Consider the following 25521-nt stretch of genomic DNA (forward strand, 5'->3'; position numbering starts at 1 on the left):
TCTTGCCCATGTCGGCCACAAGGAGACGTGAACAAGAATGTTCCTGGCAGGCCCTTTGGCGATAGTCAGAAGAGACACATCCCTGCACTGTGATCACACATGGAGTGTTATGCAGCAGTCGAAATGAGCGAGCCACATAGCCAAGAACATGGATGAACCTTAGTAACGTGAAGCTGAATAAAAAAAATCAAGTTCCAGAAAAGGACATATGTCATGATCTCTTTTGTACAAAGTTCAGGAAAAACAACTGAACAACATATTCCTTAGGTATACATATATTCTTAAAAAAACTTTTTTTTTTTTGTTTTTTTTTTGCAGTTTTTGGCTGGGGCTGGGTTTGAACCCACCACCTCCAGCATATGGGGCTGGTGCCCTACCCCTATGAGCCACAGGCGCTGCCCTGAAAATAATTTTTTTTTTTTTTGCAGTTTTGTCCGGGGCTGGGTTTGAACCCACCACCTCCGGCATATGGGGCCAGCGCCCTACTCCTTTGAGCCATAGGCGCTGCCCTGAAAATACTTTTAAAAATAAGAAAAGGAAAAAAAAAATAAATAAATAAGAAAAGGTACAAAGGAATGAAAAATACAAAATTCTAGATTAGAGTTACCTCTAAACAGGAGTATGAGATGGGAATAGAAAATTAAGTAGGGATAAAATATTAAGATTCTGGTTTCTATTTGATGGTAGGTCCCAGGGTATTTGATTATTAAATTTAAAAAACCCCATAAATCTATCAGTGAATGAATAAATAAATGATGAGTATTCACATTCCAGTGATGACTATATGTACTAACTTAAGAATTATGATTAAATCAAACCTGTGCCATTAAACAAAAAAAAAAAAATAAAGGATAAAACAAACAAAACTCACTGGATAGCTCATCTAATCTGTCTTAATCTTAAGCAAATGAAGGTGAGGCTTTAACCCCTCACTTGCCAAGGCCCTGCAAGAGCTGGGAGTTGTGCAGCGTTCAGGACGTAATCAGGAAGCACTTCTACGTGAGATTTTGGGTCAATTGCTTATAGAGATCTCAGAAGGAAGGGACCCGCATTTCTTTCTTTTTTTTTTTTTCTCAAGACAGAGTCTCACTATGTTACCCTCGGTACAGTGTCATGGCATCACAGCTCATAGCAACTTTAAACTTTTAGGCTTAAGCGATTCTCTTGCCTCAGCCTCCCAAGTAACTGGGACTACAGACGCCCGCCACAACATCCATCTATTTTTTGGTTGCAGTTGTCATTGCTGTTTAGCAGGTCAGGGCTGGGCTGGAACCCGCCAGCCTTGGTGTATGTGGCTGGCTGAGCTAAGGCTGTGCTGAGCCAGGGATCTGCATTTCTTTTTTTTTTTTTTTTTGTAGAGACAGAGTCTCACTTTATGGCCCTCGGTAGAGTGCCGTGGCCTCACCTCCAACTCCTGGGCTTAAGCAATTCTCTTGTCTCAGCCTCCCAAGTAGCTGGGACTACAGGCGCCCGCCACAACGCCCGGCTATTTTTTTGTTTGCAGTTTGGCTGAGGCCGGGTCTGAACCCGCCACCCTCGGTACATGGGGCCAGCGCCTTACCGACTGAGCCACAGGCGCCGCCGGGATCTGCATTTCTAAGACAGCAGTAATGTGTTGTGATTTCTTTTCCCATTTTAAGTAAAGTTTCACTTTCATACCTAATTTTGCATTCTTTTCTTAAATTGGGCTTCCTAAATTTTATAAGCTTTAGAATCCATAAAACCTAACTCCTCTCCTGGCAATCTATTCATATAACCACTTTCAAAAGGTACAAAAGGGCATACAGTGGGATCTCCCTCCCAACCTGCCTAGTCTCCTGCCTAGAAGTACTGTATTTTTCCATGTATAATGCTTACTTTTTTTGCCCAAATTTTTGAGGGAAAAAGAAGGATGTGCATTATACATGGATTCCATATCTATAGGAGTATTATTTATGTAACTCTAGAAAGAAATAATGATATCCATACGCAACGATGCCCTGGAATATGGTAATCGTGCCCACTCTGTGCTTCCCCTCCCCCGCCACCCCCTCTCTGGGCAGCTGCAGGAACCCCATCTGATCGCAGTGTTCTCTGCCACAGATGGCAATGTGGCACTTAGCATCGGGACCTCAGTGAAAGAAGGGCAGAAGTGGCCGCTCAGTGGTGCCTCCTTCTCTCGTGAGAGGCATGATGCAGGGACCCAGCTGTTGCAGAGAAGCCAAGAGTGAGCCCAGGTGGTAAGCAAAAGTGGTCCAGATAACCTGAGCATCTGACCTCTTTCTACTGTCCCCTCCGAGCCCACCCCGTCCCACACCTTCTCATTTCCTACTCTCACCCATGACCACTGGTGGAAACGTGGCTATAGCTGCTGTGCTAAGAACCCCGGCAGGCTGATTACCTAGGAAGCTGATTGAGGGGCTGGGGCTGTCCCTGCCTGTCCCGGGCTCCAAATGGTAGATTCCTGCCCTTTCTGGCTGCCTCTTCTCTCACACAGCTGGTCCCATTCTGAGGCCCCCAGGACACTCACTGAGGAGAAAGATCCCTGATCTGGGGTCTGGGAGACCTGGGTTCTGAGACCTGGCCCTACTATAGTGGCCTGCTGTTGTGACCTGCAGCCTCAGTCTCCAGGAAGTTTCTGTCTGTGAGGGCACTTGGCAGTGAAGCACGAAAACTTGGGGATAGTTGAGATAACAGACTAATTTTGAACCTATGACTTGTTGAATCTCCCAAAGTATTGAATTGGTATAATTCCCTACCCTTGCCAGTAGGAAAAATCATCTAGGATGCTTGTTAATGGTCTTTCCCTGGGAGAGCTGATTCAGTGTATTTAGATGTGGTTGAGGAGTCTTGTTTTAACTAGTGCCTAGAGTGATTGTAGGATTTGCAAGTTTGGGAAAGGCTGGTTTCGTTCATTCTGATGTTACTGAGTGCCCCACGTCTGGATGGCTCAAGGAGGTCATTGGTTAGTCACTGAACAGAAATGTAAACGCAGAGCACTTCACTGGGGTGTCATCAGGGAAAGCTCCTCTAAGTGCAGGGTCCTGGGGGCCTCAGTATGGTTGGTGTGAAATGTGAGGCAGCCAGAAAGGCAGGGATCAGGAGCCTGGGGCGATCAGGGCCAGCCCTGGCCCCTCATACCAGCTTCCCCTGAAGTAAGCCCACTGGGGTTCTCAATGAAGCAGCTGTGTCATGGGAGGGAACAGGAAATGAGAGGATATAGGGACAAGGTTGCTGGGAGGGACGGTTGGGGGAGGTCAGGTCACCTGAACCACTCTTGCCTGCCACCTGGGCTCACTACTGGCTTCTCTGCAGCAACAGCTCATGAACGGAGGAGGAGTCACTGCATAGCTACTTCTGTCCTCCCTTAAAAAATTAAAATGTGTTGGGCGTGGTGGCTCATGCCTGTAATCCCAGCACTGTGGGCAGTTGAGGAGGGAGAATTGCTTGAGCTCAGGAATTCGAGACTTGCCTGAGCAAGAGTGAGACCCCCACTCCTAAAAAAAAATGGAAAAACCCAGCTGGGTGCCGCAGCAAGTGCCTGTAATCCTAGCAGCTCCCGAAGGCTGAGGCAGCAGGATGCCTACAGGCAGAGTCTGAGGTTGCAGTGAGCTATGATGCCATTACACTCTGCTCAGGGCACAGGGTGGGACTCTGCCTCAACAACAAAAACAACAAGGCTTAGCGCCTGTGGCTCAAGCAGCTAAGGCACCAGCCACAAACACCTGAGCGGGCGGGTTCGAATCCAGCCCGGCCTGCAAAGAACAATGATGGCTGCAACCAGGCGTTGTGGTGGGCGCCTGTAGTCCCAGTTACTTGGGAGGTGGAGGCAGGAGAATGGTTTGAGCCTAGGAGTTGAAGGTTGCTGTGAGCTGTGATGCCTCGGCACTCTACCTAGGGTGACAGCTTGAGGCTCTGTCTCAAAAAACAAACAAACAAAAAAAAAAAACCCAACAGCAAAAAGCAAAGAAATAAAAAATAAGCAAGGAAATAAAAAAAAATTATAACGAAAATTATTTTTCTGAAAGTTTGGGCCAAAGAATGGGTATATATTATACACAGGAGTGCATTATACAAGGCAGATGTGGTAATCAATATTGAAATAACAATCAGGCGTGTGACATCCTCCAGTCTGTGCACACACAAGTACAAACATTTACCTTCCCTTCATTCTCATTTATAACTTTTCATTTTTAAACAATTTAAGCTAACAAAAAATTGTGAGGTTAGTACAAAGATACCCTTCCCCTTAAACCATTATAGAGTTACTTGCCAAAATGTGTGCAAAATTATAATATATGACGTTATTGATCACATTATTTGCAAGAGCAAACGACTAGAAAAATATACATGTCTAAAGTTCCCAGTCCCCGTTGAACACCATAGGTCCCATTGCATTCTCTCTTTTTGTAATTCCTGTCTCTGACGATGGAGAACTGGCCCCAGCACTGCTGCCAGCCCTGCAGATGCCACACTTGGCATGGGCTCTGGCACACACGCCACTCCCTATAGGACTCCTTCCTTCCTTTGAGTGGGCTCTGACACCCTGCTTGGGCCACTCCCTGTGCAGACATCTCACCCCACTCAGGCTCTGACACTGTGCTGGGCCACTGTCAATGAGATAGCTCCATGTCAAAGACCTACCCTGTCCTTACTGATGGCACCGCAACTTTTTTTTACCCACACAATATAGTTTATAGAGGAGCTGTAGTTCTTTCTCCTATTGGTATTTATGTTATAAGTAATGTTGGATGAGTAATACAACTACCAGGACCCACAGCAATCCAACCTGATACACTGTGATTTTTGTACTCCTGGATCAAGTCCTGGAAGTGGGTCAAAAGGTCACATAAATCCGTAATTTTTTTTTTTTTTTTTTGAGACACAGAACCTGAAGCTGTCGCCCCAGGTAGAGTGCCATGGCATCACAGCTCACAGCAACCTTCAACTCGCGCAAGCAATTCTTGTACCTCCGCCTCCCAAGTAGCTGGGACTACAGGTGCTGGCCACAATACTTGGCTATTTTTTGGTTACAGCCATCGTTGTTGTTTGGTGGGCCTGGGCTGGATTCGAACACGCCAGCTCAGATGTATGTGGCTGGGCCTTAGCCGTTTGAGCCACAGGTGCTGAGCCTAAATCCATAATCTTGATAGAAATTGGTAAATAGCCCAATGTATAAGGATACCTTTAACTTGGTCTTTGCATGACAGAGAATTAAGAATTTCTGAGGCAGCTCAGCGTCTGTGGCTCAGTGAGTAGGGCACCGGCCACATACACGGAGGCAGGTGGGTTGGAACTTGGCCTAGGCCTGCTAAACTGCAACAAATGACAACTGCAACAGAAAAATATCCGGGCATTGTGGCGGGCACCAGTACTTCCAGTTACTTGGAAGGAGAGGAGGCAGGAGAATCGCTGGAGCCCAGGAGTTGGAGACATAGTGAGACACTGTCTCAAAAAAAAAAAGGCCATTTCTGAGGCCAAGCATGATGGCTCAGGCCTCTAATCCTAATACTCTGGGAGGCTGAAGCAGGAGGATCATTTCCAGCCAGGAGATTGAGACCAGCCTGAGCAAGAGCAAGACCCTGTCTCTATAAAAAATAGAAAAATTGGGATTGGGCACAGTGTCTCATGCTTGTAACTCTAGCACTCTGTGGGGCTGAGGCAGGTAGACTGCTTGAGCTCAGGAGTTTGAGACCAACCTGAGCAAGAGCAATACCCTGTCTCTACTAAAAATAGGAAAATTAGCTGGTATTCTGGCAGCCACCTGTAGTCCCAGCTACTGGGAGGGGGAGGCAGGAGGATCACTTGAACCCAGGAGTTTGAGATTGTTATGAGCTATGATGATGCCACAGCACTCTAGCTTGGGGTAACAGAGCAAGACAATGTCTAAAGAAAAAAAAAAAAATAACAACCAAAGAAAAATTAGCTAGGCATGGTGTTGTAAGGACCAAGTTAACTCCATTTTGTTAAAACTAACTTCACCTTGTCCCTCAGTCTTCATTTTACAGCTGCATACCAAAGGCGTTACGCAAACTGCTCCCTCCCCCCGCCCCCCGTCCTTGCCCCATGATCTGTGCCCTTGCACAATGTCTGCTCCGAGTGATAGCAACATTCTCCCAGACACCCAAGGACAAATACTACTCAGTCCCCTATACCCCTATCAGCCTGCCCCAGTGGCTCACCTCACACCCCCTCCCTTTTCTTTCCTTTCTGTACCCTTAAAAACCTCCCTCCTTTTCAAGACCGGGGCTTCTCTGCTCTCCTGCTGCACCAGCACCAGGGAGCCCAGGCTCAAGCTTCTAAATAAACAATCTCTTGCTTTTGCATTGGACTTGGTCTCCGGGTAATTTATGTGGGGGATCCCGCGACTTGGGCACAACAGTGTCCTGTGTCTATTATCTCAGTTACTTAGGAGACTGAGGTAAAAAGATAGCTCAAGCCCAGGAATTTGAGGCTGCAGTGAGCTATGATGATTTCACTGTAGCCAGGGCCACAGAGCAAGACCCTGTCTCAAAGAAAATGAAACAAACAAGAATTTCTAGCTATGCATGGGTTATAAAATCAAAGAAAAAAACCAAACCAAACCAAACGAACGTCCCTCAAAACCCAAAATCAAAAGCAAATTAACAAAACCCCTAACCAACCTGACCCATCAAGAAGGACAGTAGCAGATTCTTACTTGTTGCTTCTGAGTACAGGGTCTTCTCATCAACACTTTGAACATTACAGGAAACAAAAAATTTCCTTCCTTCGACTTTATCAAGTTGGCTGTTTATTACAACAACAGAACAAAGAGGGATCGGTCTGAAAAGGAAAAGGAAAAAATGAGCTTCAGGGTTATGTAAGATGGCTTGAAAGACAGTCAAGTGCCTGGCACGGGGCAGAAATTTATGACAGGCGACATTAATGGGCACTGACTGCCCTGGCTGACTACACTCCTCAAGGGCTCAGGCCTCCTGTGCCTTTCCCCAAAGCATGGCTGTTCTCAGAGGACAGTTCCTGGGCCTATGGTCCTTGTCTGCCCTTATAGGCTTGATTCAAAAAGATCGCCAGGGATTCCAGCTCTGTGAGGCAGAGATTGTCCCATCTGGACATCCAAAGTAAAGTTGGGATGGAGCTGAAATCTTTTATGGAAGTGGAAATGAGATCATGGGATAGTCCTAGGCAACTTTTCTTATTTTCTCTGTCATCAAACTTTCTCATCCAATTCTCTTTCCAGTAACTGTCACTAGAAGACACTAATAACAACAAATTACTAGTTATCACCTTGCTGTTCAATGCAACTTTCTATCATGGTACAAATGTTCCATATTGGAGCTCTCCAATCTGGTAGCCACCTGTGCCTACTGAGCACTTGAAATGTAAAAAGCCTTTAAAATGGCTCCATTTTGTGAGTGTAAGTTTGAAGTCTTTTGAGAGTTAGAAAAGGAAAAGCCTAGATAGAACTCCAAAAATGGACAAAGCCCTGGTCACTTACTCCCTAAGTGTCTAAAGGCCTAGTCACGTAGGAGGCAGGCCTGCAGGCAGGTACCTGTATGTCTCAGCTATTTCCAGACTACTCCCTAAAGATGGATGACTGCCTCCAGATGGTCTGTTAAAGGTCAAACTTTGTATCTGTTTGATCTCCCGGAGTTCTGCATTGTATCTGTTTGATCTCCCTGAGCTCTGGTTTTTATGGTATGTTACTTCTAATTACTTAGCATAAAAACAACTTTAGATAAGGTTAAAAGTGTTGTTATCGGTTAAGCAGTAAACATCCTGACACCAGGTGGCTAGGGCCTGGGTCTTTCAATTTTAGTCATTAGATTATTGATTAATGATGTGTACGTGCAGTACCACCTATATAAATTGTGGTAAAATAAAGAAGCTTTGCTACACGCCAGAGAGCTGTAGTCTCCTTATTCTCAGACATTTCATTGCAGGTCTTAATCTCTGTGTCACTGCCTCATGCTCATTAACAGCAACAAATGTAGTCAGTATGAATAAGAATTGAAATCAGGGTGGCGCCTGTGGCTCAAAAGAGTAGGGCACCTGACCCATATGCCAGAGGTGGTGGGTTCAAGCCCAGCCCTGGCCAAAAACTGGAAAAAAAAAAAAAGAGAAACTGAAATCATTAAATTTAATTTTAATTAATTTAAACTTATTATTATTATTTTTTTGAGACAGAGCCTCAAGCTGTCGCCCTGGGTAGAGTACAGTAGCGTCACAGCTCACAGCAACCTCCAACTCCTGGGCTCAAGTGATTCTCTTGCCTCTGCCTCCCAAGTAGCTGGGACTACAGGCTCCTGCCACAACGCCTGGCTATTTTTTGGCTGCAGCTGTCATTGTTGTTTGGCAGGCCCGGGCTAGATTCGAACCCTCCAGCTCAGGTGTATGTGGCTGGCGCCTTAGCCGTTGAGCCACAGGCGCCGAGCCTTAAACGGTTATTTTTGAGATAGAGTCTTGATCTGCTGTCCGGGTTAGAGTGCTGTGGCATCATCATAGCTCACAGCAACCTCAAATTCCACAGCTCAAGCAATCGTCCTGCCTAAGCCTCCTGAGTAGCTGAGACTAGAGGTGTCCACTACACCTAGCTAATTTTTCAATTTTTTATAGAGATAGGGTTTTGCTATTTTTCTCAGGTTGGTCTTGAACTCTTGGCCTCCCAAAGTGCTAGGATTATAGGTGTGAATCATTGCACCAGACTAATTTGTATTTAAATTTAAATAGCTACATGTGACTAGTGGTTATAGTCGCCACTGGGAATCCTGGATGTATAGAACTATAATGAAAAAGACAACTCTTTAAAGGTGAAATTGCAGATGGCAGAAACATAAGGTAGAGCATGACAGTGCTCCTACAACACTGCCAAGTGGATGACAAAACTACTCCAGGTGGAGAGAAGTTACCACTGTAACCATCCCCTGCCTACTTTCCCCTCCTGGGGTCTCTTGACACGTCTACTCCCAGTACCTTTCCTGAACCTCTCGATGGAATAACCAAGCTTTGCTCTTTTGTTGAGCTGATTCAACATTGACTACGACTCAGTGGACAGCAGGTGCTCTTGCCTGGCCAGCATCTCCCTAGTAACATTACTCTCTTTGCTTACCTAGGCCCTATGCCTCATTTCATTCTCTTTTTCACACACTTATATACTCATTTATTGGGGAACCACCTTCCTTCCCATTCTCAGCCACGTAGGTTGACTGGAGTTGACAGCTGATGCCCCTTCTCCCCCACAGTGACTGGTTGTGGGGTGGGCATAGGCTCTAACAGTCAATCCTCAAACTTGTGCTGCAGCCCTCGGTGTTGGATTCTTCTTCACTGAGGGTGCCAGGCTGACAAGATGCAAGCCTGGCTGGTGGTCATCATGTCACTACATTAGGAAAGGCTACCCGAGGATGAAGCAGGCTGAGAAGGCGTGGCCCAGACTCCTAGCTACACCTAACTTCCCAACCACACGAACATTATGTTATGTTCCCTTTTTTTGCTTAATGTAGTGTAAGAATTCTGTCTCTTACAACAGAAAGTTCTAGAAAATTACAGTCAACACAAAGGATCTCAAGAAATATAAAATAATGCAACTATCTCAACTATGTTTATAGAACATAATTTTCTAAATGTAAATAATATTTAGATGCAAATTAGTTTGGTTGGCACAGAAAACTAGATTGAGGTCATTTTCCTTAGTTCAGTTTTGCTAGGCAACTTAATCGGACTTGTATTAGCAGAAAGGTGATAATAATGATAAAAGCAAAATTTAAAAATAAAAGAGAAAACACACATATATACAACAGAAACATCAACAAAGTCAAAAGATAGCTCTTTGAGAAAAAGACTAATAATCTTTGGCAAGACAGATCAAGAACGATGAGAAGAGATCACAAAGAAAAACTATTTGGGCCAAAGATGATATTAACTATAGATTTAGCTATAGTAAATATATATATATATATATATATATTTTTATATATATATATTTTTTTTTTTTTTTTTTTTTTGAGACAGAGTCTCAAGCTGTTCCCCTGGGTAGTGTGGTGTGGTGTCACAGCTCACAGCAACCTCCAACTCCTGGGCTCAAGTGATTCTCTTGCCTCAGCCTCCTAAGTAGCTGGGACTACAGGTGCCCGCCACAACGTCTGGCCATTTTTTTTGTTGTTGTTGTTGCAGTTGTCATTGTTGTTTCAGCTGGTTGGGTGTATGTGGGTGTATGTGGACCCCAACCCACTGAGCTATGGGCACTGCCTAGATTTAGCTGAGATTTTTAAAAATTGAGAATACTATGAATATTATATATTATGTCAACAAATCTAAAAATTCAGATGAAATGAAAATAATTCAGAAAAATGTCATCAAAATTGATAATAAAAGGATTAGAATAAGCTTGTAGAGTTAAATAAAGACATTAACTATTGTCTGTATCTTTAGGAGGATGGAGGAGGCACACTTGGGAAGGAGCTGGATCTCTGAATCCCTTCTTGGGGTTAAGTCCCTTACTGACCAGGGTAACTACATGTGACTATCATGCAAACAACAAAAGTCTACTGGTTTAAGGTAGTAAAATGTAGAGTAGCTAGTGTTCCTCTAATTTACTACAGATATTTAAAAAATTCTCTTATTTTTGACTTCTAATTTAATGAGGCCAAGAGAACTTGGCCTGTTAAGATTCTGATTGTTTAAAATTTATCAAGATTTGATTTGTAAATCAACACATCATTAATTTTCACAAATGTGTGCTAGGAAATAAAGTATGTTTTTCTCTAATTATTGGATATAGAGTTGGTGCAGGGTCTCACTCTGTCACCCTGGGTAGAGTGCCCTGGCGTCATAGCTCTCAGCAACCTCAAACTCTTGGACTCAAGTGATTCTCTTGCCTCTCAAGTTGCTGGGACTACAGGTGCCCACCACAACACCTGGCTATTTAAGAGATAGGTCTTGCTCTTGCTCAGACTGGTCTCGAACTCATGAGCTCAGGCAATCCACCCGCCTCGGCCTCCCAGATTACAGGCATGAGGCACATCACCCAGCCGGGTTACAGATTTAAATGTAAGACATACAACTATAAAAGTCCTGGAAGAAAACAGAGGGGAAAAGTTCCATGATGTTGGTCTTGGCACCAATTTCATGGATATGACATCAAAAGCACAGGCAACGAAAGCAAAAATAGGTAAGTGGGACTACATTAAACTAAAAAGCTTCTGCAAGGAAACAGTCAACACAGTGAAAAGGCAACCTGCACAATACAACCTGCACAGAAAATGCCTGCAAACCATATATCTGATAGGGGGTTAAACTAAAAAAAATTCAAAACATGTAAGGAACCCATACAACTCAATAGCAAAAGACTAACAACCCAATTAAAAGTGGACTAAAGACTTCAATAGACATTTCTCCAAAGATACACAAATCGACAACGGTAACAAATGGATGCTTAATGTCACTAATTATCAGGAAATGTAAATCAAAACCACAAAGAAATATTAACTCACACTGGTTAAGATAGCTATTATAAAACAAAACCCAAAAAACCCAAAAGACATTTAGTGCTGGTGAGAAAGTGGAAAAACTGTACATTGCTGGTGAGAATGTGAAATGACATAGAAAAGAGTATCAGGGTTCCAACTACCATACAATCCAGCAATCCCACTCCTGCATATTTACCCCAGAGAACTGAAATCAGGATTTTGAGGAGATATGTACATATTGGCCCCCACTGTAGACAGCATCACTATTCACCACAGTCAAGATGTAGAAACAACCTAATGTCTGCTGATGAATAGATAAAGAAAATGTGGCATACATTACAACGAAATATTATTCAGCCTTAACAAAGAAAGAAATCCTGACATCTAAGACAACATGGGTGAACCTTGAAGACATTATGCTAAGTGAAATAAGTTAGCCGTTGGATGAATAATGCATGATTCCACTGGTATGAAGTATCAAAAATAGTCAAACTCACAGAATCAGAGAGTAGAATGGTGGTCACTGAGGGCTGGGGTTGGGAGCGAGGGCAACAGGAAATTTCTAATTAATGGCGTGAAGTTTCAATTATGTAAGATGAATAAGTTCTAGAGCTTTGCTGCACGAAATTGTGCCAGTTGTTAACAATACTGGATTGTGTTCAGCGGGTCTATCTCTTACTAAGTATTCTTACCATAATAAAATAAAACTAATAAAAAGATGACATCCTTCTTCTCCCCATCCTCAATCCTGCTGTCTAGGACATATGATGGCTCTTGTTGCTGTTCTGCACTGTGAAAAGGTGATTTGGTAGGAGCCTGTACTTCAGGGAACCTCAGGGCTGCAATGCCAGCCCAGGATGCCTGTTATAGATTTCTTTTACATGATAGATTTCTATTCTTTCAAGTCATTTATTTTGAAGTTACTATTACTGGCAGCTGGGAAGGAAGTTAAACAACTGGCCTGCAAGTGCCTGTGTGTGTGTGTGGTGGGGAGCACAGGGAAATACTCCCTGGGAAAACAAACAAATAAGTAAGAAAACCCAAAAAACAAAAGGAACAAGTGACCTTATCTAATGTCTTCCAACTGGACCTTCAAGTAAACAGAACAGGGGCAGGCAAACTCTAGCCCGCTGGCCAACTGTGTGTTTTTGTAAATAAAGTTTCGTGGCAGGCATTTACGCCTGCTTGTTTATGTGTTGGCTATGCTGCTTTTCTGCTGTAATGGCTGAGTTGAGTAGATGTGCCAGAGACCATATAGCCCATAAAGCATAAAATATTTACAGAAACATTTCCTGATTCCTGAAATAAACTAATGACATTTTCTAGGTAGAAGAGTCCTTTTCTACCTCATGCCCTTAGAAGGACATACTTGGCTACAGATTTCTTACAGTAAATAAACATATAACCTATAAAGCACGGCTCCCTGACAACAGCCACATAATCCTCATGACCTCCAGGGGTATCACATGGAGATGTTTTGTAACTTACATGGCTCCTACTGTGAGGTGACAATCCACAAAACCTCACTGAGTGAATTCGCTGTTTGTACGTTCTATCCTGTCTTTTGCTATCTTTATTCCTGTCCCAGTATTCACACTATTTTGTTTACTGTAGGGGTAAATCTGTGTGGTTGAAGAATTGTGCTGAAGTTTATTTTTGATGGATACCAAACTCATCTGTTGTCCTTTTACTTCTATGTGAAATTATTTAATGTATGTTTTATTAAGTGCTGGAGGTTGGTGCTCTACCCGGAGCCCTTTGGATCCTTCTTTTGCTTTTTGGGGACTATTTTCCTTACAGCTTGCTTTGCTGACACACAGAAAGCCTTAGAAGTCCCTGAGGATTTATGGTGCCCAGGATGGCCCTTACCTTAATGACATTACAAGAATATGAAGACCCCCTTCCCTGAGGTAGAGACTATCCTAAGGCATAAATTTGTGTGATCAGGCTAAAGCCACCCTCTGCAGGACTTGGAGAACTCGCCCTGAGTTTCTCACCTTCCCTGTCCCTCTCCTTCTATTCCCTTGCTATCCTCTGGGAGCACTTCCTTAATAAACACTTGTGTACAAATCTTTGTCTCAGGATCTACAGCTGGGGAACCTGGACTTATTATACCTAAGGAGAAGTAGAGAACGACAATGAATTTACCTTTTAAAATTGATGTTGAGATTGGCAGTCATGACAATCCCCCCAGCCTTAGTAGCAGCCATACCAAGAGTAGTATCAATCATGGTTGCAATGGCACCTCCATGGAGGAATCTAGTCACAGCAGGAGCGGAAGAGAAATGTTTACTAAGTTCTGAAACAGAGAGCTTCTCAAGAGAGATTCTCCAAGCACCTTCACACATTTTACTCATGAAAAGTCCACTCAGTCTCAGTGCATTCATGGACTTTTCATGAACATGAAAAGTGTATTCAATGTCAGACAATACCCATTGTCTCTAAGTTTATTTCGTTCATAGCATATTTTATTTTACCTTTTTAGTGACAGGGTCTTGCTCTGTCACCCAGGCTGGAGTGCAGTGGCATGATCACAGCTCATCAACCTTAAACTCCTAGGCTCAAATGATCCTCTTGCCTTAGCCTCCCAAGTAGCTGAGACTACAGCTGTGTGCCACCACGCCTGGCTAATATTTCCTTTTTTTTTAGAGATGGGGTCTTACTGGGTTAGGCAGGCTGGTTTTATACTGCTGGGCTCAAGTGATCCTCCTGCCTTGGCCTCCCAAAGTGCTGGGATCACAGGTGTGAGACATCTTGCCCAGCCTGTTCACAGCATAATAGTGTATTCTTAAGCATTTGTAACAAAACCAGAACTTAATAGTAAGCAGATTATAAACAAGAAAAAAGTAAAAATTTATGTATTTTTTTTTATTAAAAAAACTACATACATTTGTTGTTTAGAAATTTGGGAAATGCAGATAAGTAGAAGAAAAAAAAAAACAATATAAGGCCCATAAATGCTACTATCTATCTAGCCAGTGATAAGCCACTGTTAACATATTAGTGGCACTCCTTCAAATTATACTTTATTGCTATGTCCTCATTTAATATATTACACATTTATTTATTTATTTTGAGACAGTTTCACTTTATCACCCTCAGTAGAGTGCTGTGGCATCACAGCTCACAGCAACATCCAGCTCCTGGGCTTAGGCAATTCTCTTGCCTCAGCCTCCCAAGCAGCTGGGACTACCGATGCCCACCACAACACCAGGCTCTTTTTTTGTTGCAGTTTGGCTGGGGCCTAGTTCCCACCCGCCACCTTCAGTATTTGGGGCCAGTGCCCTAATCACTGAGCCACAGGCACCACCCTATATACTAAATATTTAATAGATATTAACAACATAGATAAAATGTCCTTTAATAAGGCATTATAAACATCCTTCTGTGATAATAAACATACATCTACATCACCATCTGAACACCTTCATTGCAGTCTGCGCATATGTGAGGGCACTGTAGGTAAAAATCTTTTACCTCCACACTTCTAGGTTATCATTCTTACCCAGGTGCTCCTTGTAGGTAAGGGCCTCCTTGAAACAAGCAAACCACCCTTTTCTCCACATCATTATAAAACATCACGTATTCAAAGCCCAGGCCATCCTCAAAGCTTCTGGTGAAGACATTGGTCTGTCTTATGTGGCCTTCTTTTGTGATCTGTCCATCTGTAGCAAAGTGAGGGGAATGGACACATGAGGGACAAGTGTGAGAGCTGAGGGACAAGTGTGAAAGCAGGGTTGGGACGGAGTCTTGCACCTGCTGGACTCACACACATAAGGGACAGTGTGAGAGCAGGGCTGGGACGGAGCCTCACACTGCACCTGCTGGACTCACAGGTCAGTGGATGACTGCATTAGTATGTCACGCTGGGTGCAAAATTAAAAGGAATGGACAGATCCCAAAGAAAAAAGAATATGGGATTTTTGCCCTCATGGAATTAACAGTCTCAATGGGGACAGGGTCGGGCATGGTGGCTCATGCCTCTAATCCTAGTATTCTGGGAAGCTGAGGTGGGAAGATCAGCTCAAGAGTTTGAGACCAGACTGAGCAAGCCTTATCTCTACTAAAATATAGAAAAATTAGCCAGGCATCATGGCAGGTGCCTGTAGTCCCAGCTACTCAAGAGGCTGAGACAAGAGGGTTGCTTAAGGCCAGGAGTTTGAGGTTGCTGTGAGCTATGATGCCACAGTACTCTAGTCTGGGCAACAGAGTGAGACTGTGTCTCAAAAATAAGTAAGTAGGGGTGGAGCCTATGGATCAGTGGGTAGGGCACTGGCCCAATATACTGAGGGTTCGAACCTGGCCCCAGCCAAACTATAACAAAAAAATAGCTAGGCATTGTGGTGGGCACCTGTAATCCTAGTTACTTGGAAGGGTGAGGCAAGAGAATTGCCTAAGCCCAGAAGTTGGAGGTTGCTGTGAGCTGTGATGCCACAGCACTCTATGGAGGGTGACAAAGTGAGACTCTGTCTCTAAAAAAAAAAAAAAAGTAAGTAAATAAATAAATGGGTAGACAGTAAATATACATAAAATCAAAACAGTACTTATCCACACATGGCAATTAGGAAATACAGTATGCAAATGTAAACAGTATACTGGATAAAACAGTAAGATACAGACAGAAATCCTTCTTGGAGTAAGTGTGGTTTAAATGGGATTTAAAGAAAATGAATAATGTAACATAAAGGAGAAGGTTTTCCTGGAAGGCATGAATTCAGCTTATTATGCTGAATCAGAAACAAGGCCAGTTCAATTTAACATTCAGTGTGATTGTTACTCTAAGCTCCCCAATTTGGGGTTAGAACCATTAGGGGTAATAAAATCAAATTAATAGGTTGTAACTAGACTTTAAAAAGAAACAGAATACTTTACATACATCCTAGGTGAAACTGTGCTTGTTTAGTTACAGTTTTTTGAACTGCGAATAAGGTAGGGGAAATAGGTTGGGTCAAAATGCAGGTCATTTCAAAATAAAGACTGAATGCGACTGCTCAAAGGACGGGTGTATTTGTCCTTTCATATTTATTTTAAAATTTAATCTCCCATGCTCTTTGTTTTCTTCCACAGCTCCTCATGATTTGCTACATACAAAATTATCTAAGTTTCTTTTATTTCTACTGAATTTGCATTTACAAACTTGGAAAAAAGAGGAGACGAGAAGACCGAGGAGATCTGAAGAAGAGGAGTGAGAAGACTCTGTGCATCCAGGGGGCTTGCACCAGAATGTTAATTGCAGTTCAAATCATAATTGCTAAGTCATGGAAGGAGCCCAAGTGTCCATCGACCCATGCATGGATTAATAAATTGTGGTATACCATGGAATATTATGTAGCCTTAAAAAAGAGGGAGACTTTACCTCTTTTATGTTTGCATAGATGGAGACTTTACCTCTTTTATGTTTACATGGATGGAGCTGGAACATACTCTTCTTAGTAAAGTATCTTAAGAATGGAAGAAAAAGTATCTAATATACTCAGTACTATTACAAAACCAATTTATAATCACTCACACTTTCATAAGAAAGGTAAATCACAACTATAGCCCAAGATGAAAGAGGGAAGGGGAGGAGGATGGGAAGGGGGAGATTCGATGGAAGGAGGGTAAATGGTGGGACCATTCCTATGCTTCATATTGCCAGGGTACATGTCAAATCTATTAAGTATAGAGTATAAATGTCTTTTTTTTTTTGTAGCGACACAGTCTCACTTTATCACCCTCGGTAGAGTGCCATGGCATCACAGCTCACAGCAACCTCCAAATCCTGGGCTTAGGTGATTCTCTTGCCTCAGCCTCCTGAGTAGCTGGGACCACAGGTGACTGCCACACTGCCCAGCTATTTTTTGTTGCAGTTTGGGGCTGGGTTTGAATCTGCCACCCTCAGTATATGGGGTCAGGGCCTACTCACTGAGCCACAGGTGCCTCCCAAGTACAAATGTCTTAACGCAATAATTAAGTAAATGAGGTGAAGGCTTTATTAGCCAGTTTGATGAAGGCATTCAAAATTATACATAAAATCAGCACATTGTACCCAATATATACATGATCTATGTGTTTATGACTTAAAAATAAATAAATTAAAAAGAGGAGATGAAGTTTGGCGCCTGTGGCTCAAGTAGCTAAGGCGCCAGCCACATATACCTAAGTTGGCGGGTTCCAATCTAGCTTGGGGCCCGCCAAACAACAATGACAGGCTGCAACCAAAAAATAGCTGGGCGTTGTGGCGGGCGCCTGTAGTCCCAGCTACTTTGGAGGTGGAGAATCACTTGAGCCCAGGAGTTGAAGGTTGCTGTGAGCTGTGACAGCTTGAGGCTCTGTCTCAAAAAAAAAAAAGAGGAGATGAGAAGACCTGGGAGGTGTGAAGAGGAGGAGGGGAGAGGGCTCCCTGCTGGCCGCGGTGGGGGGGGGGGTGAGAGGGCCCTCTACCTTTCAGGCTCTGCCCAGCAACTGGCACAGATGCGCATGTGCTATACGTGCTCCAGCAGTCACTGAGGACGCTAATGACGTGGAAGGGCAGACACTATAACATAAATTTGGCGATCAGTATTATGGTATAGTGGAAAGAATCTTTGCCTGGGAGTTGGGAAAATTAAATTCTTGGCTTAGCTGTGGCCTAAAACTTGCTCTTTTGTTCCAAATTTTATTTACAAATGAAGAGGTAACCCTAAATGACCTCTAAGATCTCCTCCATGACTGACATTCCAAGACTTCAGGATGACGTAAGCACCAAGTTCTTCTAATTTTTTACTTAGAATAGGAATTCAAAATTTCTGGTCTAGATCACCAAGCTTTGAGGTTATCTCATGAAAGTGAGAAAAATAAGGATGGTGAGATGAGTTTGTTAGAAATACAGACTTTCTATCCCTGCCCTGCTGTACTGAAGCAGAACATGAATTTTAGTAACATTCTCAGATTATTTATTTATTTATTTATTTAGAGACAGAGTCTCACTTTGTCACCCTTGGTAGAGTGCTGTGGCATAGCTCACAGCAACCTCCAGCTCTTGGGCTTAGGCGATTCTTTTGCCTCAGCCTCTCAAAAGTAGCTAGGACCACAGGTGCCCGCCACAAGGCCCAGCTAAGATTCTCAGATTATTGATATGCATAAAAAAATAGAAAACTAGCCGGGCATTTTGGCAGGTGCCTATAGTCTGGTTTCTTAGGAGGCTGAAGCAAAAGGATTGCTTGAGTCCCAAGAGTTTGAGGTTGCTGTGAGCTTTGATGCCACTGCAGTCTACCCAGGTTGACAGAGTAAGACTCTGTCTCAAAAAAAAACCCAAAAAACAAAAAACAAAAAAAACTTATCTGCTAGGTGGGGTGATTTTCTCTAGCAATGCCTAGCTATGGGAGGGCCTGTGCAAAGAGGAGATGGCAGATGGTTAGATTCACTGAGGGCTGGGGTTCTGCTAGGCAAGTGGGCTGGAGAAGTTCAGATGGAAGAGAGCTTGGGAGGCTGGGTGTAGTGGCTCACGCCTGTAATCCTAGCATTCTAGGAGGCCGAGGCGGGCAGATTGCCTGAGCTCATGAGTTCAAGACCAGCCTGAGCTAGAGAGTGAGATCCCATCTCTAAAAATAGCTGGGCGTTATGGTGGACTCCTGCAGTCCCAGCTACTTGAGAGGCTGAGGCAAGAGGATTGCTTGAGCCCAAGAGTTTGAGGTTGCTGTGAGCTGTGACACCACAGCACTCTATGGGGGGTGACAAAGTGAGACTCTGTCTTAAAAAAGAATATAAGAGGGCTTAAGACAAAGAGAAAGTACAGAACTGAAGGTCTTAATGAGATCAAAGAACTGGAAGAAAAGAGGCTGTGGTGAAAAAGCAGATGTCTGAATGTGTGTGTTGAAGGACTGTGTACTTTCGGACAACGGGAAGAATCAGGTGCTCATGGGAGTGTGCAGCTGTGTAAAGAAAAGTCTGGAGGTGTGAGAAAGCAAACAAACTGCAGGTGCTGGAATTGCCAAGAAGGATGGGTGGAGCAAAGGGGAGACGGTCCCATGGCTGCTGAAATACTCACCCTCAGTGAGAGCTGGGCAGAGGACAGCAAGGAGGGGAGGAAGGAGACAAAGTTAGATGTTTGCTAAGATGAGGGGGAAGCGTTTTCTTTGTTTTGTTGTTAGTATGAGGGTACATATGATTAGGTTACATTATTTACATTTGTAAGGTAAAGTGCAAAGTGTAAGTTGTAGTTGAGTCCCGCACCTGGGAGGTGTGCCACATACGCAACACTATACCTGAGAGTCAGGAGCTTCCTAAGCCCCCACCTCCACCCCTGTCTTGAAGTTAACTGTGTTTTTCTCTGGTGTGGGGCTGTAGTTGTTAATCTACTATTTTAAAATTAGTAATGAGTACACAAGTGCTTGCTTTTCCATTCTTGAGATACTTTACTTAGGATAATGTTTTCCAAATTCACCCAGGTATATACAAAAGATGCAAAGTCCCCATCTTTTTCTGGCTGAATAGTATTCCATGGTATACCACAGTTTATTGATACATTCATGGGTTGAGGGGTACATGCGTTGTTTCCACATCTTTGCAATTGTGAATTGAGCTGTGATAAACATTTGAGTGCAAATGTCTTTATGCTAAAATGATTTTTTTCTGAAGTGATGTTTTGAGAGCAAGTGTGGGTAGCAAAGAGGATCTCAGACTCCTCTTAATTCTGAGAGGGTCAAGAGCAGGTAGGGTTGGATGAGGGAATGAGCAGAGCCATGTAGGAATGGAACCCTGGAAAACACTGGTATTTATGACCTGGCAGAAGAAGGAGGGAAGATTGGTGAGAGAAGTTTATGAAAGCCAGGAGAGTAAAAATTGCCAAGGAGGAAGAGGCCACCAGGGAGGCCCTGCACAGGGCTAACAGTGTCCCACAAATTTGGCATGTAGGTCACTAGCAGCTTCAGTGAAGACCTTTCTATGTAGGGCTGTTCAGGTAGAAGACAGATTGCACTGGGTTAAAGGTCATTCAATTAATTGTGTGAGTGGTAATAGCTGGAATGAAATTAGCAATACAGATTACTCTTTATTTATAAAATAGGACAATTCTTCTAGGTATTTTGGAGATTCTGCCAAGAAATTTAAAAACTCTACCTTTTTTCTTAAGTTTAAATTGACATAACTTTACTTGTTTTTTAACTTTTTAGTTGACAATAATAGTACATATTCATAGGATACACAGTGATATTTAGATGCAAATAATGCATAGTGATCATATCAATGTAATTAGTACATCTATCCTCTCAAACATTTATCATTTCTTTTTGTTAGGAACGTTCATTATCCTCCTATCTCTTTTAAAGTTTATATCATTAATTGCATCCTACAGTGGCACAAAACTTAATTCCTCCTATCTACCTGTAATTTTGTATTGTTAAAAAATCTCTCCCTATTCCTCTCTTTACCATTTTTTCTTGATTAGTTTTATTTTCATTTCATCCATTTCTTCAGCAAATACTAAAGTATCCACCATGAGGAAGCTGAAGCACAGAAAGGTCAAGTACTGCTGTGCCAAAGCTGCATGGCTTTAAATAGTGGACCCAGAATCTGGACCCAGGCATTAAATTTCAACCATTAAATTAGGAAGCTCTCAGCTTTTGGATGGCCTCTAAAGCCATAAGGCTAAATGAATTACCAAGGAGTACAAAGGAAGGAGTGCTAAGGACTGGGGCACCCTGACATTAAGAGTCCGAGGATGAGGAGGAACCAGCCTAAGAAAGTACAAAGGAGGGGCCAGCAAAGTAGCAGACTGAAGGGTTTTGGAAGCAAAGTTCAAGGTGAACGGAGTTACCAGCTGTGCCAAAAGATGATAGAGCATATTGGATTTAGCAATGTGAAGGTCACTGGTGCCCTTGACAAGAGCAGCTGTGATGAAGTGGTGGGGTGGAAGCCTGATGGGGTGGGTTCAAGAGAGATCAGGGAGAGAGAAGTGCAGCCGTGGCACGTTTGCACATACATCTGATGTAGCAGGGAAATGTCCCTGGTAGGCAGGGAGTGGAAGGCAGTGCCTCTCTAAGGGTAGGGACAGTTCATTCATAGCAAATAAGAGGCAGAGATGTGGGGAGAGAGGGCAACATGCAGCAGTAGGAGTGGGAAAGTTGTCTTCTGACTGCTTTTATTTTCTCTTAGTGAAAAGGAAGAGAGGTCAGTTGAGAGTAAGAATGGTAATGAAAGTATTAGAGCAGTGATTTTCACCCAGTGTGCTGTGAAAAATTTTAAAGATCATTAATTGAATTATTTTCAAAAGAAGTTCAAAGCACAGTAAGTATATTCTTTTTCTTTTACTTTTTTTTTTTTTGAGACAGAATCTCACTTTGTTGTACTGGGTAGAGTGCCATGGCATCATCATAGCTCACATCAATCTCAAATTCTTGGGCTCAAGTGATCCTCCTGTCTCAGCCTCCCAAGTAGCTGGAACTACAGGCACCTGCCACTACTCCAGCTAGTTTTTCTATTTTTTTGGAGACAGGGATGAGATGGGGGTCTCACTCTTGCTTAGGCTGGTCTTGAACTCCTTAGCTCAGGCAATCCATCTGCCTTGGTCTCCCAGAGTGCTAGGATTATAGGCGTGACCCCCTGCACCTGGCCTTTACTCTTTTTTTTGATCAATATAATTTAAGTATGCCGTGGAAGTTTAATATAGGTTCAAGTGTACCATACGACAAAAAAGATCAAAAAACACTGTTTAGAGGCACGAGAAGAAAGAAAAAGGTAGGACATAGTAATCTAGGAGGGCAGGAGAGTGAATGCACTAGAGAAGGGTGAAATACGATGGTCAGGCAACATTAAGGGCCATTAAAAAAAATCATCATGATCCCTAAACTACTACCTAAAAATGTGTTTAGTTGATTAAAAGATAATGAGTAACTTGGAAATACCTGTGAAATCATTCAGTAGACTACTAAATAATAGATACTTGTCATTATACATGTATATTCACCAAAACCCACAGAAAATACAACACAAATCGTTGTCTTACTGTGAACTTTAATTAATAATAATGTACCAATATTGGGTTTGTAACTATACCACAGTACAGCAAGATGTTAATAACAGAGGATATTAGGGGAGTGGGGAGATAAGGAGTATGTGGGAACTCTATACTTTCTGAACATTTTCCTATAAAACTAAAACTGCTGGCTTAGCGCCTGTGGCTCAAGCGGCTAAGGCGCCAGCCACATACACCTGAGCTGGCGGGTTCTAATCCAGCCCAGGCCTGCCAAACAACGACGGCTGTAACCAAAAAATAGCCAGGCATTGTGGCGGGTGCCTATAGTACCAGCTTCTTGGGAGTTGGATGCAGGAGACTTGCTTGAGCCTAGGAGTTAGAAGTTGCTGTGAGCTGTGATGTCACAGCACACTACCCAAGGCAACAGCTTGAGGCTCTGTCTCAAAAAAAACACAAACAAAAAAAACTGAAACTGCTAAAAAAAAAAGTGTTTTAATTAAAACAAAAACAAAAACACAGGAAGAAAGGGAGCTAATGTGTGAGTGTTGGGTGTAAGGTGGGTGCCTTAGGGATGTAGAGTCTTAGACAGGAGGGGTAACCTGAATGTTCTGAGCTTCTTAGGGTGACATATAGCCAGATGTTGGGATAAAGTGCCAAGTGAGAGTTGATGACAGCCTCAAGATAGAGGGTGATGAGTGTAGGAGGCAGAGGCCTGCAATGCTATTGGTGATGAGGGGCCAGGGTAGGGCAGTCTCATTCTTGGCAATAGGCTTTTGCTCTCCTACAGTCTGCAAAATTTATTGAGATTTCTGGCCTATAAAATTGGGGACAAAAAAAAAAAAAAACACTCTATGGTGCTGTTCTCCTTCCTTTTGTGTTCAGTCATAAGCGTGTCAAACTGTCCTTAGTTTTTTTTTTCCTTTTTTGAGACAGAGCCTCAAGCTGTCACCCTGGATAGAGTGCCGTGGCATCACAGCTCACAGCAACCTCCAACTCCTGGGCTCAAGCAATTCTCCTGCCTCCGTCTCTCAAGTAGCTGGGATTATAGGCGCCTGCCATAACGCCTGGCTGTTTTATGGTTGCAGCCGTCATTGTTGTTTGGCGGGCCCGGGCTGGATTCGAACCTGTGGCTGGCACCTTAGCCGCTTGAGCCACAGGCACCGAGCCCTGTGCTTAGTTTTATACTTAATGTTCACATATTATCCATGGGAAGTGGTTGCTCCTACCGTGAAACAAGGTTTTGAAATCTTGAATACTTTCAGTAGATCCATGTCTATATGAAGGCAAGCGTGTCCAGGGGCCGTCTTCACATTTCTGCATGAACTGGTCAAAGAGGAGCCTTATGTCCTTGTTCCAGCTGGGGTTAGGGATAGAACGGTCCTTGTAAACCATCTTCTCAGAAGAAAATGGCTTCTAAAAGACAGAAAGAAGCGAAAGAACAATGATGGAAAGCCATCCTATTTCATAATATATTCTCCCATTTTCTAAGCCTACCTTGCTGCTTTTCTTCTTCCCAGAAGCTTGTCATTTCAAAGTGGAAGGGAATTTCATGGATCACCTGGTCCAATCTCCTTGGAAATGGGAGACTGAGAGAGGGTTTGCCCAACATCCCCAGTTAGCTAATGGCAGAGCAGCACACGGCGACAGAAAGTTACCCTCCATGTTAAAAGTTCTGTCAGCAGGGTAGGCACTGAGGCTGGAGGACAGAGGACAGATTCTGTCTCTGAATGGGGGCTCAAGGAGGGGTTCTCTGATTTGAATATTGACTAGAAAAGCAGAAATTAGCCAGCTGGAAAGAGTAGTGCAGGCATGTAACTGTCCCCCTCCCCCAAATTTCAATAGCCCCGATATAATCCTCTCCCTTGACTACTTGACCTTCTGAGTTGTTTCCCGGAAATGGTGGATTTTCGGTAGGACAAACCATCTCCCATAACGTGCCCCAGGGCACACAGCCCCTTCTTTAAAAGCCCACAATTTCCTTTATTCAGAGAAATAGATTTCGAGCCGCTCCTTCTCCCAAAATTCTTTTCTTCCCTGGCATCCATGTGCTCTCAATTGGACCTCAGTGAACAAGCAACTGGGCCTAGATAGAAACTCCCTTGTGGCTTTGACACCAGGCAAAGGAACACGGTGTGCAGAAGCAGAGGCACAGATCAGTTCTGATAGGCCTTATTTCAAAGGTATGTGGTAGGTACTAATCTGTATACCCATGTAATCGATAGTGAATATTGATTAGACAAGCAGTCCCAATAACTGGATGGTACAGGTGCCCAGGAGGACCTGGAAGATGGTGTGTGGCCTACTATAGAGCAGAAGAAAGCAAATACTTCTGGGTATCAGAAATGAAAACTGGTTCTTTCAGCAGCGGTTCTCAACCTGTGGGTCGTGACCCCTTTGGGGGTTGAATGACCCTTTGCCCTTTCACAGGGGTCGCCCAAGACCATTGGAAAATACCTATTTCCAATGGTCTTAGGAACTGAGACACCGCTCTTCATGTGTGGGGGTCATCACAACATGAGGAACTGTATTAAAGGGTGGAATTTGTGAATAGTTGCACAGCTTGTCAGTACTTTTTAATGCTGTCTGCTTAACAGCCCATCATGTCAAAGAAGACCAAGAGAACGCTGAAGGAAGAAAACGGATTTTTGAATAAGGATTGGGAATTGTGATATTATCTTTTTTTTTGAGTCTCATTATGTTGCCCTGGGTAGAGTACCACGGTGTCACAGCTAACAGCAACCTCAAACTTTTGGGCTTAAGCAATTCTTTTGCCTCAGCCTTGCAAGTAGCTGGGACCTCAGGTGCCTGCCACAACACCCGGCTATTTTTTGTTGCAGTTGTCATTGTTGGTTAGCTGGCCTGGACTGGGCTCAAACCCACCAGCCTTGGTCCATGTAGCTGGCATCATAACTACTATGCTATGGGCGTGGAGCCTGTGATATTATCTTGTTTCAGCTGAAAATAAAATGATTTACTTGCTTTGTGATACTGCAATATTAACATTAAAGAAATTCCATGCTCACCAGCATTATAACCATGAGATTATATAACCAGCATTATAATCATGAGGACCACAAATATGTTAAATTATATGGAGAGGTGCAAAACGTATTGCAGAAATGAAAAGATGAAAAGCAAAGACAATTCTTTCAAGTAGCAAAAAGA

At 43.3% G+C, this 25521-nt stretch overlaps 1 protein-coding gene across 1 annotated transcript in view; it reads right to left on the bottom strand.

The window, feature by feature from the left end:
* THEM4 (thioesterase superfamily member 4) overlaps nucleotides 1–25521 on the bottom strand; it is a 79816-nt gene that overhangs the window by 9760 nt on the left and 44535 nt on the right. Inside the window, exons 3-6 of the mRNA XM_053590580.1 lie at nucleotides 23583–23769; nucleotides 14929–15088; nucleotides 13572–13682; nucleotides 6659–6783 (exon numbers count right to left, since the gene is read on the bottom strand). Coding sequence (XP_053446555.1) covers nucleotides 6659–6783; nucleotides 13572–13682; nucleotides 14929–15088; nucleotides 23583–23769 — 583 coding nt within the window. The remainder of the gene's footprint in view (nucleotides 1–6658; nucleotides 6784–13571; nucleotides 13683–14928; nucleotides 15089–23582; nucleotides 23770–25521) is intronic.

The sequence above is a fragment of the Nycticebus coucang genome, chromosome 5 (genome assembly GCF_027406575.1).
Source record: "Nycticebus coucang isolate mNycCou1 chromosome 5, mNycCou1.pri, whole genome shotgun sequence".
NCBI classification, from domain to species: domain Eukaryota; kingdom Metazoa; phylum Chordata; class Mammalia; order Primates; family Lorisidae; genus Nycticebus; species Nycticebus coucang.